The sequence below is a fragment of the Macaca thibetana genome, chromosome 16, assembly GCF_024542745.1.
Source record: "Macaca thibetana thibetana isolate TM-01 chromosome 16, ASM2454274v1, whole genome shotgun sequence".
In the NCBI taxonomy this organism is placed as follows: Eukaryota; Metazoa; Chordata; class Mammalia; order Primates; family Cercopithecidae; genus Macaca; species Macaca thibetana.
The window spans coordinates 26,944,190-26,960,119 of NC_065593.1; the positions used below are offsets into that span (position 1 = coordinate 26,944,190).

General features: G+C 37.0%; 1 protein-coding gene across 7 annotated transcripts in view; it reads left to right on the plus strand.

Annotated features, from left to right (window-relative positions):
- Positions 1 to 15,697, plus strand: part of RHOT1 (ras homolog family member T1) — an 85,626-nt gene extending 69,929 nt beyond the window's left edge. For 2 of the 7 annotated variants that reach the window (XM_050763789.1, XM_050763790.1), the window contains 3 exons: positions 687 to 809; positions 12,733 to 12,876; positions 14,588 to 15,697. In XM_050763789.1, coding sequence (XP_050619746.1) covers positions 687 to 809; positions 12,733 to 12,876; positions 14,588 to 14,705 — 385 coding nt within the window. In that variant the 3' untranslated portion in view covers positions 14,706 to 15,697. Of the gene's footprint in view, positions 1 to 686; positions 810 to 2,320; positions 2,435 to 12,732; positions 12,877 to 14,587 lie in introns of all 7 variants that reach the window. The other 5 variants (XM_050763791.1, XM_050763792.1, XM_050763793.1 and 2 more) reach the window with 3 other exon arrangements.
- Positions 15,698 to 15,930: the final 233 nt, after the last annotated feature.

Here is a 15,930-nt window from a genome sequence, read left to right on the forward strand (position 1 = left end):
TTGATTTTTACATCCTTACCCAGAGTTTCATACTGTCATATTTAGCTGCTGTGTTTGGGTAGCAGATGAAATCAACCCTATATTTTATTTGAGTAGAAATTTATAAAGCACCTTGATTTAGTTCCTTTGAGAGCCAGGGTGCTTGATGAAGTAAAGACGTTGTTGTTCACATCTTCTCAGGGTTGAATATACTTGTCTTTTGACTCATTTGTGTATTTATCATTCTTCTCCTTCCTGGTTTTCAGGCATGTGTGTATGCTGAGGGAGGAGGAGGAGGGAATGGTTATTTAAACGCTAGCAAACTTTGTCCTTTTGGTGGGTGCTTATGGCTTACTCAGTTTTTCTTTTTATTAATTTAGACAAGGGTGCCATCTATTGCTGTGCATATTTATTCCACAAAAATCCATGTAATAATAATTCCATCCCCCCTCCAAAAAAAGCAAAAGTGTCAGCTAATTTTCCCTAGATTTTCTACAGGGAGGGAGGAGGAAGCTATTACTGTTTATTATGTTTTTGGTAAATGTGGAATTCTGCACAACTTTAGCATGCCCCACACTGTCCTTTTCCTTTCTACAAAGAGTGTTGCTTATGCCTAAGTCTTTTTTTTTTTTTAAGTTGGCACGCCCTGACTTGTGCCATATTTGTAAGTAAGAACTCAACTCCTGTCCTTCTGTGTGTTTTCGCAGCCATGCCCGGTTACGCTGTATGTGCACCTGCAACAGGTGTACATTTTGCATCTGTCAGAACTTCCTCAACTCAGACTTGCTGCAATCTGTAAAGAACAAAATCTTCACTGCAGTTCTTAACAGGTTCTTAACTTTATTTACTGGGTACCAGGCATTCTGTTAAAATACAAAAGAAAAAAGTGGATAACTATTTATTATACAGATACTCACTACAAAGACAAGCTGACTGATGCCCAACTAACTTCCACTAAAATTCTCACTGTGATGACAATGTTTAGTTTTGGAAGCATCCTTAATAATGTTTTAAAATTAATAGGTATATTTAGAGGACTGTAAAATAAGATTTTGGATAATTTTTTTCATAAGGAAAATAAATTATCTTTCCTATTAAAAGATAATATGTATAGGGAAATTAAAATCTTTTGGCTGTGAGTTATAGAAATAATAGAAATAGATTAGGACTTTTGTAGTAAAGAAAAGACACATTGATCCTAAATGAAAGATATTATATTATACTGTACTCAGCTTACATTGAAATAATATATCTCATTAAAACCATAGTAATGCAAACAGTATTTTGGGTTTGAAAAAATATTCTATTCTTGAAACCATTTATAATTATAATCTACTTTTACTTTTAAGCACCTGGAGTGTTTATTTGAAAGAACATGGTTTCTAGACATGAGGATAATAACCAGCTTTAAGAACTCAAAGGAATATGGAAAAGAGAAAAAGATCTGTAGTACTGGTTTTTTAGGTCTTTATAATTGAACCAAAAGCATGAAGTAATCCTATAAAGTAATATGCTTTTAAGAAAGAAAGAGAAAAAAAAAAAAGGATGCATATATTCCCTCAAAGCAATAATCTTGGAAGGTTGTATTCTTATTCTGATCATGCTACCTTTGTTCAAAACAGTTTTACATTTTTTGAGCATTTAGGAGCTGAATACTAATTTGTACCTGATGTCATATTTATATGCATTAGGTTTTTGAAATCATTTAAAAGTCATTGGGAGCTGGGCTGGATTAAGATGGATGTCAACCTAAATATTCAGTTTTGGTTAGAAATGGGTCAGTTATTTGGCTCACCATTCGGACACTCACTGAGGGCTAGACTTTATATCAAATGACCATAGTTTGTATCCACCAGCAATATAGTGGATATGTCTGTGAAACAGTGAGTTTATTTCTTCTATGAGTCAGAAACTGATTTTGAAGGCATTCTAAGAGTTTCAGTGATGTTTCGAGCACTAGCAGCTCTGGAATAAGAATGCAACCATCTCAGGTGACTGCTTTGAAGGGATCACCACACTCATTTGGTGGCAAAGTTCTGCTTCTGTGCTTCAGCACCTTGTAAAGTAGTAACATAGACAGATTCTCTCATGATGACTGACAGAAAATGCAAGGCTAGTTCAAACCAAACAACACTCAGGTGCTCCAGTTTTGGGAATCGTTGAGTTGGAAGAGATTCTGGAATTCATCTGGCCTGACCTCCTGTTAGAATGCCTTCCTGCAAGCCTTCCTGAGAGAGTGCTGTTTATCTGCTGATGGCTTGCCTCATTGGAAAGCGTTTTTGCTTTTGCTTTTATTATTTTTTTTTAACTAAATGTTTTCCCTATAACTTTCTCTCTTTAGTTTTAGTTCTGCCCTTTAGAACAACATACGACCATTCTACTCCCTCTTCAACATAGCAATCCTTCAGGCATTTGAAGACGGCCATCATGTCTCCCCTAATTTTCTCTTCTCCAGGTAGAACATTCCCATTTCTTTCAGCCTTTTCTTAAATTAGATGGTTTAGTGAACTCATCATTCCTGGTTGTCTTCATCTGAAAGCCCCTTAGGTTTTCACAGTACCTCTTAAAAGGTGCCACCAAGAATAGAAAGCAGTGTTGCACTTCTAGTGTGAGTAGTCCAGAACAGTGGGCAGCTGTGTTTCACAATTAGGACAGCATCTGTCTAGGGCATGAATTAACTTTTTGGCAGTCCCATCCCACTGTTGACATATATTATCTTGGGGTTAATTAAAGTCAGATGTTTTTCATATGAAGAGACAGATGTCTCCTCCTTTCTAATTGTGTATTTGGCATTTTTTAGTTGATGCTTTAAATCTAAATGCAGATACATACATATCTCTATTAAATGTCATATTCTTCTTTTTGATCCATTTGTTCTAGTTCAATCATTTCGAACATTATTTCTGTCATTTGTCCCATTATATATCTCTCTAAGCATTGTGCTGTTTGCAAATTTGGTAGATATGTACTGTCTTTCAAGTTACTGATAAAAAAAAAAAGATGTTGAATACGCAGAGGTTGGAAAGAGGGAGAGTACTAAACTGAGCAAGCCCTATAGTATAATGACAGGTTCAAAATTCTTGGGAAAGGATTTTTCAGTCAATGAAAAATATGCTATTATCCAGCCCACATTTTATCTTCCTATCTTATCAGATATTTCATGAAGGATTTTTCTAAAATCAGTATATAATTTCTTCCATATTCCTCTGATCTACCAATATCATAATTTTATCTAATTAGCAAGCAACATCTATTTGATATCTTATTTTGGTGGACTTACCTTGGCTCCCCATAATTGCTGATCACAAACCACCTATTTTTTTTTTTTTTTTTTTTACCTATTCTAGAAACTCTTGATTGTCCATAATTACAGATTGATTCATCGTCTGTGTCCCTGGTGACAATTTTATTCCTAGATTGGTTTAGTTAGCTTTCAAATAAAATTGGTTTAGTTAGCTTTCAAATAAAATTGGTTTAGTTAGCTTTCAAATGAAATAGGATAGATTGTGCATTAAATGAATACAATTGCACATAGTAAATTATATAGTGACCCTCAAAGAGAAATCAGTAAGCTTTGGTCATACCTGTTTATAAACTGGTAGTAATTTGATGGTAATGTCAGCACACATCCTGACATCTGGTAATCAAGAACGGAAGGAATGAAAACAACAAGTAGAGGATCCAGTGTACTTTTCAAACAGCTCCTTCCTTATCCCCGTTAGTATTTCAATTATTTAAGAGAAGTACAGTGGAATTTTAGGGGCTGCATACTGGAGTTTCTTCTACTTTATGAAAGGTAAGTAAGATAGGTAGGTGGGGGCCAAAAACTCAGTGCCCACAGGTCCTGGATGGATAATGTAAAAGAATGAAGGTGGCCAAGTATAAGAAACAAGGAGAGGTGGGGACTGTGACAGGCACTGTCTAAAAGAGGCAGCCACCACTCAGCTCTGGCCATTTGTTGTTGTACAGGTCTGGTGTTGCCAGATTTTCTGGTTTTACAAGAGACTGGAAATCAAGGCTTTGGTGTGAAATTTCCTGATATTTAGAGATTAGCAATTAATTAACAAATTTTTAAAGTACTAATCAGAGCAAAGCATGCTTATGGTCCACCAGCTTGCAACCTCAGTCTTAAGGTATGGCCTAGTTGTGAAAATGGAGGCCCAGGAAAAGGACACCTACAGAATGAAAATGTCTCTGGTCCCATCACCACCACCACCATTTTACTCCTTTCCCATGAAAAATTGGAAAAAGTTATTGGGTGGTGGGATGAGAATGGAACCACTTTTCCCTGTTAACTTCTCAGGTTTTGGCAGCTGTTATTAGTTGGTCACTATTGGTTTCCTGTGTTAGACATATCCTAATGTTAAGCACAAAAAAGACTGATTAAGTAAAAGTCATTTAAAACTTTTTCACTGTAGTTTATTCATAGGGAGGGTGGAGGGTTCTCACTTACCACTAGGTCCTAAGTCTTTGTTTTTAGATATCAGAACTACCATGCTTAGTGTTTGATTTAGAATTGTAAAAGAGCAGTTCTAAAAGGCTTGTCTTTGTTTGTTTGTTTGTTTGTTTGTTTGTTTGTTTTTTGAGATGGAGTCTCACTCTGCCACCCAGGCTGGAGTGCAGTGGCATGATCTCAGCTCACTGCAACCTCCACCTCCCAGGTTCAAGTGATTCTTGTGCCTCAGCCTCCTGAGTAGCTGGGAGCACAGGCATGTGCCACCTTGCCCGGCTAACTTTTGTATTTTTAGTTTCGCCGTGTTTCAAACTGGTCTCGAACTCCTGACCTCAGGTGATCTGCCCGCCTCAGGCTCCCAAAGTGCTGGGATTACAGGTGTGCGCCACCTCGCCCAGCCGTCATTTTTATTTAAGTAAAAAGTTTCATTGAATGTCTGCAAAGAATTAAATTAGTAGACAAGTATTGGTCTCAAATCAGCAATTGTTTTAGAGTGCTTGTAAAAATTTTGGTCACTGAAATACAAATTGCTACCAGATATGATACATGTTTGATTGAGGCCACATTCTCTTATTACCCTACTCTCTCCTAACCCCACCTTGATTTGGTTTATTCATTCAGAGTACTTAATTTAAGTACCTGCTTTGAATAGGAACCTGCTGTGAACTGGGGCAAAATTTGAAAATGAAGAAGATATGGAACCTGCTTTTACGCATCTTTCTAAATATTATGTCTCTAAGAAAAACATTTTTTAACTTTGCTTATATTTTCAGTGATGTTAGTCCTTCATGCTAAAAAGAAAAGTGCTATATAACCTGAAAATGAATTAGGCAGTTTCAAGAGGTTAATTTCTGCAAGTGTTTTTTCTTTTATGAGAAAAAAATTGTCTTTTTTCTTGAACTTATTTACTAACATTATATATTTTAAATATAGAAATAATAAAAAAATTATTTCCAATTTAATTGAACGTATATTGACTTTGACATGTGAGAGTAGTATTAAACACACATCTATCTCACATGTAATCTTTCTCTTGGTAATTATGATCTCACTCTTAGATCTGGATAGGTTTATGTTTTCCTTTAGACTAATTTATGAATAACTGGAACTATTTGAATTTAAATACATTTGGAGAATGATTAACATGTGGTCAGATGATTTTAATCTTTGGGACTGCTTTCATTTCAAGTGGTATAAATTACATTACTGGAGAAAAAGATCTTTTGAATATATTTTATATTTTAAATATCTTTTAAATTTGAAAGTGATTATATATAGATGAGCTTGATTGTTGGTTTGAACTACCCAGGATTTTTATTTGTTAAGTATTTATTACTCTGACTTGAGAACACTCCTGCTTTGCATGAGAATGTTTCTAGATTGTAGTGTGTCGTGAACTTTAATTTGTCCTTTTTTTAGATGTTTGTTTTCATTTGTTTGTTTGTGTCACTTAGTAATTTTTTAATACTCTCAATCTCCTTCCCAGCTAAGTTTTTGTGTATAATCCCATAACTTCCTCTAACCTGTTATTTAATCAAATATTGTTTATTTTACAGTTTGTTATTTGGGCATGATTTCCTTTGTGCATGTTTTGGTTTTAGGATTTCTTTCATTCTATTTTATTATTTGCATTAGCCATATACATTGTTGGTTCGTGCTACTTCTTAAGTTCAGTGGCAGCATTAGAGTTTGACAACCAAGCGCATAGTTCACACTGAGTATTTACAGAGGCCCAAAAGCGTGATGGACAGCATACCTATTGCATTTTTTACCCTATTTATAATGTATTTTTAGATTAAATATGTGTGTGACATTTAAGCCATTCATTAATGACTGACTTCATTCACCCATATTGCTTTAATAATCACCCAAGTTCTTCCTTTATGTAGCGTGAAATTCATTACTTAATATAGGAGTCCTTTGTTGAAAAAAGGATTTTAATATTGTCAGACAAAAATGAACTGCTTTTTCATAGGATTGCCTTATGAAGAGGATAGGTTTCTAAAAATCTTAATGTTGTTAAATGTTGGAAATCTAAGAGTCCTTGGAATATTACGTTATAGTAAAATATTTTATCCAAGGAAGTCCTGCGTTAGTTTCTTTTTTTTTTTTTTTTTTTTGAGACGGAGTCTCGGAGTCTCGCTCTGTCGCCCAGGCTGGAGTGCAGTGGCGGGATCTCAGCTCACTGCAAGCTCCGCCTCCCGGGTTCACGCCATTCTCCTGCCTCAGCCTCCCGAGTAGCTGGGACTACAGGCGCCTGCCACCTCGCCCGGCTAATTTTTTGTATTTTTTTTAGTAGAGACGGGGTTTCACCATGTTAGCCAGGATGGTCTCGATCTCCTGACCTCGTGATCCGCCCGTCTCGGCTCCCAAAGTGCTGGGATTACAGGCTTGAGCCACCGCGCCCGGCCCGTTAGTTTCTTATGAAACTTATTTATTCCCTTGTATGAAGGTCCTTATAAGATTGTTCGTGAATTTGTATACATAGTTATATATTTAAAGTTATACAAGAGTTTAATAGATTTCATTAAGTAAGCTGCTGCTTCTTATAATTTTTAAATTTTTTGTCATTTGGTTAATATATTAAAGGACATGACAAGGTGAAGTTTGTCTTACGTGATCTTTAAGTATCACTAGTTAACATATAGATATTGGAGCATTTCCTTTGTATTCATGATCATCTGTAAATTCAGATTCTTCTAATGCTTGGTGAAGCATTTCTTGACATTAGTACACACCCGTGTCCTTTCCCAAAGTGTGTTACTATTTAGGCATGCTCAGTTAACAGCTTGCTTATGGTTTGTGTTGAAGCTGCTAGACACTGTATATTGATTCCTTAACCTATTTATCCTATTAAATATTTATCCTAATAAATATCCTATTGAAATATTTTATGCCTATTGGCTCAGTTAGGAGAATTGTCCTTATTAAAATTGTTATTAGCTATAGTGGCATTATTATTAAAAGTAGATATAGAAAATATGGCCAGGCACTGTGGCTCACGCCTGTAATCCCAGCACTTCGGGAGGCCAAGGAGGGCAGATCATGAGGTCAAGAGATTGAGACCATCCTGGCCAACATGGTGAAACCCCATCTCTACTAAAAATACAAAAATTAGCTGGGCGTGGTGGTGCGCACCTGTAGTCCCAGCTACTCAGGAGGCTGAGGCAGGAGAATTGCTTGAACCCAGGAGGCGGAGGTTGCAGTGAGCTGAGATCGCACCACTGCATTCCAACCTGGTGACAGAGCAAAGACTCCATCTCAAAAAAAAAAAGAAAGAAAGAAAATACTTCACCAGATTGAAACATTTGGAGAAATAAAAGCAGAGAGTTCAGAAGACTTTTTTTTTTTTTAATTTCTAATATTTTATTTTATTTTATTTTTTATTTTATTTTTTTAATTTTATTTTTTTATTTTATTTTATGATAGAGTCTGACTTTGTTGCCCAGGCTGGAGTGCAGTGGCCCTATCTCGGCTCACTGCAACCCCCACCTCCCAGGTTCAAGCGATTCTCCTGCCTCAGCTCCCAAGTAGCTGGGATTACAGGTATGCACCACCACACCTGGCTAATTTTTTGTATTTTTAGTAGAGATGGGTTTCACCATGTTGGCCAGGCTGATCTTGAACTCCTGACCTCAAGTGATCTGGCTTCTTCTGCCTCCCAAATGCTGAGATTACAGGCATGGGCCACCATGCCCGGCCTCAGAAGACTTTTTTTTAAGTGGAATATTTGAAAATAGAAAAGGGCCAAGTGCAGTGGCTCATGCTTCTAATCCCAGCACTTTGGGAGGTCAAGGCAGGAGGATCACTTGAGCTCAGGAGTTCGGGACCAGCCTGGGTCACAAAGTGAGATCCTGTCTCTACAAAAAGTAAAAAAAAAAAAAAAAAAAGCTGGGTGTGATGGCTCACACCTGTGGTCCCAGCTATATAGGAGGTTGAGGTGAGAGGTTTGCTTGAGTCCAGGAGGTCAAGGCTGTAGTGAGCTGTGTTTGTGCCACTGTACTCTAGCCTGGGTGACACAATGAGATTCTGTCTGAAAAAAAAAAAAAAAATAGAGCTGGGCACAGTGTTTCACACTCATAATTTCAGCAGTTTTGGAGATCGAGGCAGTAGGATTATGTGAACCCAGGAGTTCCAGACCAGTCTGGGCAACAAAGTTGTATTAAGACCCCCCATCTCTACAAAAAATCATAAATTAGCCAGATGTGGTAGCATGCTTTTGGGGTCCCAGCTACATGGGAGGCTAAGGCAGAAGGATCACCTGAGCCCAGGAGGTTGAGGCTGCAGTGAGCTGTGTTCATGCCACTGCATTCCAGCCTGAATAAGAGCAAGACCCTGTCTTTAAATAAATAAATAAAGACAGAAAAATTTACTGTAGTTTGGTGACCTCAGTATAGTTTTCAACTTGAGATATGTAATTACAAATAAGAAAAAGCTAAATATGATATCTCTGTGCCCTGGTAACTTTAGATACACTCACATTACAGTTATGTTGGTTGTTTTAGAGTATTATCTTAAAAATCTATACCTGAGATATATATATATGGATAGAGTTGTAAAATTAGAAGACCATTCACATTAGTGCATTTGTACATCTCTTAGTTGTATTTTGGAAAGAATAAGATGGTGAGATGAGGAGTGAAAAATAGGAAATTCAAATACATTTCTGAGAAATTGTGGGGAAGACTGATAAAAATGACTCTCTGGAGCGCCTCTGAGTAAAGTCTCTCAGTTTTGCTTCCTTTGAGTATTTTCTACTGAACTTTTCTTTTCATCTGCATCACAGCTTACAGTCTAAGACAAGGTTAATTGATATCTGGGTAACAATTTCTGAATTCTTACCCTTCCTCTGTGTTGCCCAGGCTGGTCTTGAACTCCTGGCCTCAAGCAGTCCTCCAACTTCAGCCCCCCAAAGATCTGGGATTACAGTGTGAGCCTCTGTGCCCAGCCAGTTCATGTTTTTATATTCACCTTAAGTTGCAGGGTTAATTAAAAGTATTTTGTATGCCCTTGCACTAAAGATATTCAGTGCAAAGGTACATAGGAATTTTGGCCAGTCTGCATATGCCTTGTGTGACTGTTCACACAGTTATTCATTTAACTCTTTATTACCTGAATTTTTGCAACATTTTCTTCTCTCTGCATTATTAAGTAGCGGCCTTAATAAAACCCAAGTCCAGATGTGTTGGTTGGCTCCTACACCTATGTCAAGGAGAACTTGACGTCTGATATATTTATGGGCCTTCAGCACTTCTAAGCCAGAAAGCCAACATCCCAGACACAGTAATTTTCAACTGAGAACTTGAAAGCTCTAACAAACTGTGAATGATTAGTCAGGGTTATATTCAACAGTTAGTCATTATTTCTAATGTTGTAAAAAGACATACTGCTTAACTAAATGATCTTATTCCACATAGAGTAGGAAAGTTTGGTGATTTTGATATATCACTAGGTTAGAAAAAACCCTTTTTACATAGACACACATACACGTTTTTGACCTTGTAACATTTAATTCTGGGAAGTCTATCTTAATGAAAACATCCTAAATATGGAGAAAAATTTTATGTAGAAAGATAGTCTTTTTTTTGTAGCCACAAATAAATGGAGATAGCCAGGTTGGGCATGGTGGCTTATGCCTATAATCCCAGCACTTTGGGAGGCTGAGGCCAGGAGTTCAAGACTAGCCTGTGTAACATAGCAAGACCCCATCTCTACAAGAAAAATGAAAATTATCCAGGCATGATAGCATACACCTGTAGTCCCAGCTACTTATGTGGCTGAAGCAGGAAGATCACTTGAGCTCAGCAGTTCAAGGCTGCGGTGAGCTAGGATTGTACCACTGCACTATCCAGCCTGGGTGACACAGCAAGACGCTGTCTCTGAAAAGTAAAATAATAAAACAAAAGGAGATAGCCAGCAATAGGATAATAGAATATAATCCAGCTATTTAGAATGTTTCCATAATTGATGAAGAAGTCCATGCCTTATAACAAGTGTGAAAAATATATAGAATTATACACACACTGTGTTTGCAGCTATGTAAAAAATACATAGAAAAAGTCTAAAAGGGGCTGGTCACAGTGGCTCACACCTGTAATCCCAGCACTTTGGGAAGCTGAGGCAGGCAGATCACTTGAGGTCAGGAGTTTGAGACCAGCCTGGTCAACATGGTGAAAACCCATCTCTACTAAAAATACCAAAAATTAGCTGGGCATGGTGGTACATACCTGTAATCCCAGCTACTCGGGAGCCTGAGGCACAAGAATGACTTGAAGCCGGGAGGTGGAGGTTGCAGTGAGCTGAGATTGTGAGACTCTGTCTCAAAAAAAAAAAAAAAAAAAAAAAAAAAAAGTCTAAAAGGAAATACCTGACATTTTAATTTGTTGCCTTGGGTAACATAAATGATTTTTTTTCTTACTTTGCCTTATTTTCTAATGAGTGTATATTAACTTTTTTTATCTTTGAAAATAAACTTTAGAAAGAAAGAAAACTATGCAATAAGATACTGTAAGTTATTCTAAGATGGTATTTTCTGTAAGTCATTTTGAAAGAATTATGCTTTTGAACTGTGGAAGAATTGTTTCTGCTTAAGTTTAGAAATGAGCCAGAAGCAGCTGGGCATGGTGGCTCACGCCTGTAATCTCAGCCCTTTGGGAAGCCAAGGTGGGTGGATCACTTGAGTTCGGGAGATTGAGACCGTCGTGGCCAACATGGTGAAACCCTGTCTCTACTAAAAATACAAAAATTAGTTGGGCGTGGTGGCATGCACCTGTAGTCCCAGCTACTCGGAAGGCTGAGGCAGGAGAATCACTTGAACCTGGGAGGCGGAGGTTGCAGTGAGCTGAGATCACGCCACTGCACTCCAGCCTAGCGACAGAGTGAGAATTCGTCTGTCTCCAAAAAAATAAAAAGAAAAAGAAAGAAAGAAATAAATGAGCCAGAAGCTTTATGAAACTGTTACTTGCCTCTGTTTGAGAACTGAAAGGACAAACATGAGTTAGTTTTTGATACTTTTGGAATACATGCGAGACCACACTATTCTCTATTGAAATGGTATCAGTTAAGCAATGATAAGTGTGCCCTCCATTTTAAATGCTTTCTCTTTTATAAATAGAACCTGGTAGTGCAGCCTTTACATGCAGGTGGTAAAGGTGTAAAATAGTTCTGTAAGTAATTTTCCATGTCTAAAATTGTCTTAAATAGCTACTGTAACATTGATGGAGCCATTGAAATATATTTTATAAGTTAATATTTACCTTAAGTTTTAAACTAGCTGTATCTTGAACATGTATCTATATTAATCTTGAAATGCAAAAGAAAACTAAGCAATAAGATCAGTCAGAATATATTATTTCATGTGTCTTAAAACACAGGGGAGACCAGCCTGTAGTTCCAGCAGTTATAGAGGTCAAGGTGGAAGGATTGCTTGAGCTCAGGAGTTCAAGACCAGCCTGGACAACATAGTGAGACTTCATCTCTATAAACAAACAAACAGAAAACCACAGGGAGCTCTGTGAAACAGATGTCCATATTTGAAGACTATTTATGAGAAATCGTTTTGATTGATTTCAATGTGATTATAGTTAGCTTAAATCCTAATTCTTTTTCCCTCCTAAGTTAAAAAATAAATGTAAAAATTTTAAAATAAAATAAAATAAATCCGTCAGTGCAGATGCGTGATAATCACAGGGAGACCAAAGATGAAGAGAAACCTCTAATGCATCTTTAGCCTGTGATCTGACTTTAAATTCTATACATCTGCATTGACTAGTTGTTGTAAACTTTTGTTACTCTTGTCATAGATCCATGGTGGTCTATGAGTTTGGGATATTGGACTCAATTTTTTCACAGATATATATTTGTAGTTTTTGATAATCCAAAGTTATAATCATCTGTAAACTTCATGACTAATAGTCGTTAACCTCATTTCTGATGAATACTTATGGTTACTACATGTTGTCAGGTACTGCTTATGGTGTTGGTTTAGAGGACTTGGTATTTCAGATGTACCAAGACCAGACTCATAGGGATGTTTAGAGAATATATATAACAGCTTTAGATTTCCTTGTCTGGGGTGGGTGTGTGTGTGTTTGTTGAGAGAGTACATACAGATAGATTTTTTTTTAAGTTTGGCAATTTGCTATAGAATACATTTATTTTAAATATAGAAAACATGAGATCCATCATATAGTGTGGCAACTCAATTTATGTGTGGGATGCATAATTGAGAGATGTTATTTTGAGTCCCCTTTTTTGTGAGCTCTGCTGTGAACTGCAAACTGTATGCATGTATATAAAAGGTTAAGAGCCCGGGTAGCTGAGTGGGGTGCCATGCTGTTAGCAGACGACGAAGGCAGTATTACTCACCAGGTGCACGCTGTCAGCTCTGTAGAAGATTCCATCTTCATGGAGTCATCTCATGGTCCACTTTTTCTTGAAGCCAGGTAACATTTCCAATGGGTTGGTCTAGTTGGAATTTTTCCAACTTGAAAAACCTAAGCGTTTTCTTCTCTGCCTTTTTTTTAAATGAAACACTGCCTGTTGGAAAAACTAACTTGCAAGCTGGAATGAATCTGTGATATCACTTTGCTTTGTAAGAAATAATTATGTGAGGAGTGATTTTTTTAAAAATAGAAACTGGTGAGGGTGAGAATTGGAGTGTTGTGTCTTGCTTTGTTGTGGTGGTAAGCATGGAGCACTCTAGCTTGTGTTGTAGACTTTTGTCCTAGGGATGTACAGACTCTATTTTGTGATAACTAATCTGTTCACTTTGACTGTTACTGAGGCAAAGTAGTTTTGTGCAGTTTGAATTCTTGGCTCTTAACTCTTTTGCATATGTCAGTACCTTGGTCTTTTAATGATATCTGACTTTTGCTTCAAATCTGTTTAACTTAGTTATAAAATAATCTAAACTAGACAGTCTCTCTAAGCTCTTAATTTTGTAAGTTTTCTTTCTTTTTTTTTTTTTGAGATGGAGTCTCACTCTGTCACCTAGGCTAGAGTGCAGTGGCATCATGTCGGCTCACTGCAGCCTCTGTCTCCTAGGTTCAAGCAATTTTCCTGCCTCAGCCTCCCAAGTAGCTGGGATTACAGGCACCCACCACCATGCCCGGCTAATTTTTATATTTTTAGTAGAGACAGGGTTTCACCATGTTGGCCAGGCCGGTCTCGAACTCCTGACCTCAGGTGATCCACCCGTCTTGGCCTCCCAGAGTGCTGGGATTACAGGCATGAGCCACTGCACCCGGCCAATTTTTTAAGTTTTCTACATCATCTCAATTGTGTTCACTTAGTAACTAAGACTTCAGTGACATTTAAATAAAACGTTCTGACCTTTTCTTTAGAGCTTTATCCTCTTCATGGTAAGCTGTCATACTTGAGACTCTTGAGGGTACTTACTAAGCATGCTCACAACTCAGTTTGTGGTACAGGCTGTCCCTTGTCATGCATACTATGGCTTCCTTTATGTCATTGCCTTTCAATCCATCACGTTACATTATGTCCGTTAGTTGGTACCATTATCACTGCCTGTCTGACTAACACCAGGGATTGTTTTTTTTTCTCTTTAATTAGCAGTAACCAAATTAATGCAAACTGATAAATCTTCCCCTCCCCCTTTCGGTTTTTTGGGGTGGTGTTTTTTGTAAATTTTTATGAGGCTCAGTGTTTCCAAAGTTGACTTTAATCACTTATCTTAGAAAAGTATTGTCACTTGTCACTTAACTGCTTACAAAATAGCTTTCAGTTCCTGGGGATAGGAGATTGCACATTATTTAACCATGAATATGATCCTCAAAATTGTGGGAACACCACCTTAATTTTCATTTTGAAGGACCATGATGGTATTACAAAATGCTAGATTGATTTGTCTAACTTCTTTATTTCCCGTGTGAAAAAAACGTTTACAAATTTGGATGTCTACTCCCACAAAGTAGCTAATTGTCTTTATTAGTGTCTACATTATGTCATTTTCTTAAAGTAATGATTAAGTAATTATATACATGGCTATATTGATCAATGTTTTTGATAAACATTACTGTATGCAATTAGCTTGACAAGTGTACTAATACTTACCTAAAAGTAGACTGCTAAATAACTGGTATAGGTTTTCATACTAATCATGTTTTAAGTAATAATTATATTTTCTGACTACAGGCATGTGACACAAGCTGACCTCAAGAGCTCCACGTTTTGGCTTCGAGCAAGTTTTGGTGCTACTGTTTTTGCAGTTTTGGGCTTTGCTATGTACAAAGCATTACTGAAACAGCGATGATATAAAAAGAAATACTGGCCCTACCAAAAACAAATACTTTTATGTACATTCTGAATGCTTTAAGTTCTGCTAGAAATATTGAGATATTTATACATGCAGAGTTACTTTATTAATATTTGTAATTCATGCATAAGAGTATTTTAATGATAGTTATAACTGCAGTATTGGCTAGCATATGGAAAGAAAACAGCTAACAGCCAAACTAAAATGGCTAAATTCCAGAGGCCAAAAGGGAATATTTTGTAAATATATGTACATATTCAGGTAAGATACGGTCTCCCAAGCTGAGTTCTAGAAATGGTGTTTCTAGACATTTCTAAATGGTATTGTTAGTGCTCACTTGGCTCACTCTCCTAGGTTTAAGTTAGCCCAGAGATTGTATTTACTCATGGAACACTTTATTTATTTCACATTTACTCAGAATGATCCTTTGGATTCTATAAGGACATGAGGCACAATTTGCCATTCTCTCTCCGTTTTTAAAAACATAAGCAGTGTCAGCTTACCAACATGACTTTTTTTCAGTCAGTTGTGGTAGGCCAGCCTTGAAGCCATCGCACAGTCTAGAAAATTGTGTAGCTGAGTGTGCAGCTCACCTTTAAGGGTGAAGTAAGGTAAAAGCAATTAGCAGAGACGTTATCTATGTGATTATGTTGCTTCTTTTGTCAGTATGTTGAATTTTATAGCCCTTTCAATGAAATGAAAAAAAAAACCAATTTGTATATTACCAATGTTTTTAGTTTAAATAAAGAGTCACCCTTACTACTGTTGAATTTCCTCCCAAGTGTAAATCATTCTATAATGGCTGTGTCTATTATAGTCTATTACAGTAACTGCATGTGTCACCAAGTGTTCTATATCAGGCTAGGATAACCTAGAGGCAGTAATTTTTTAAATGATAAATCTAATGAATATAAACTCTCATGATAAACCTATTTTTTCCATCATCCGCCTTTTCAAGTATTTAAATAAATAACTGCTGTGTACTGTGATCTTGAGTTCTTTTGTCTTCTGAAGTATTTCTGTACAGATGTGAGTGAAGTCCTCTGGTTTCTGTCTCTCATATTGAGAATTGTTTGTGTAAAAGGAATACTCAGTAGGGAGTGGTGGCTCAATCGTGTAATCCCGGCACTTTGGGAGGCCGAGGTGGGTGGATCACCTGAGATCAGGAGTTCGAGACTAGCCTGACCAACAAGGTGAAAACCTGTCTCTACTAAATACAAAA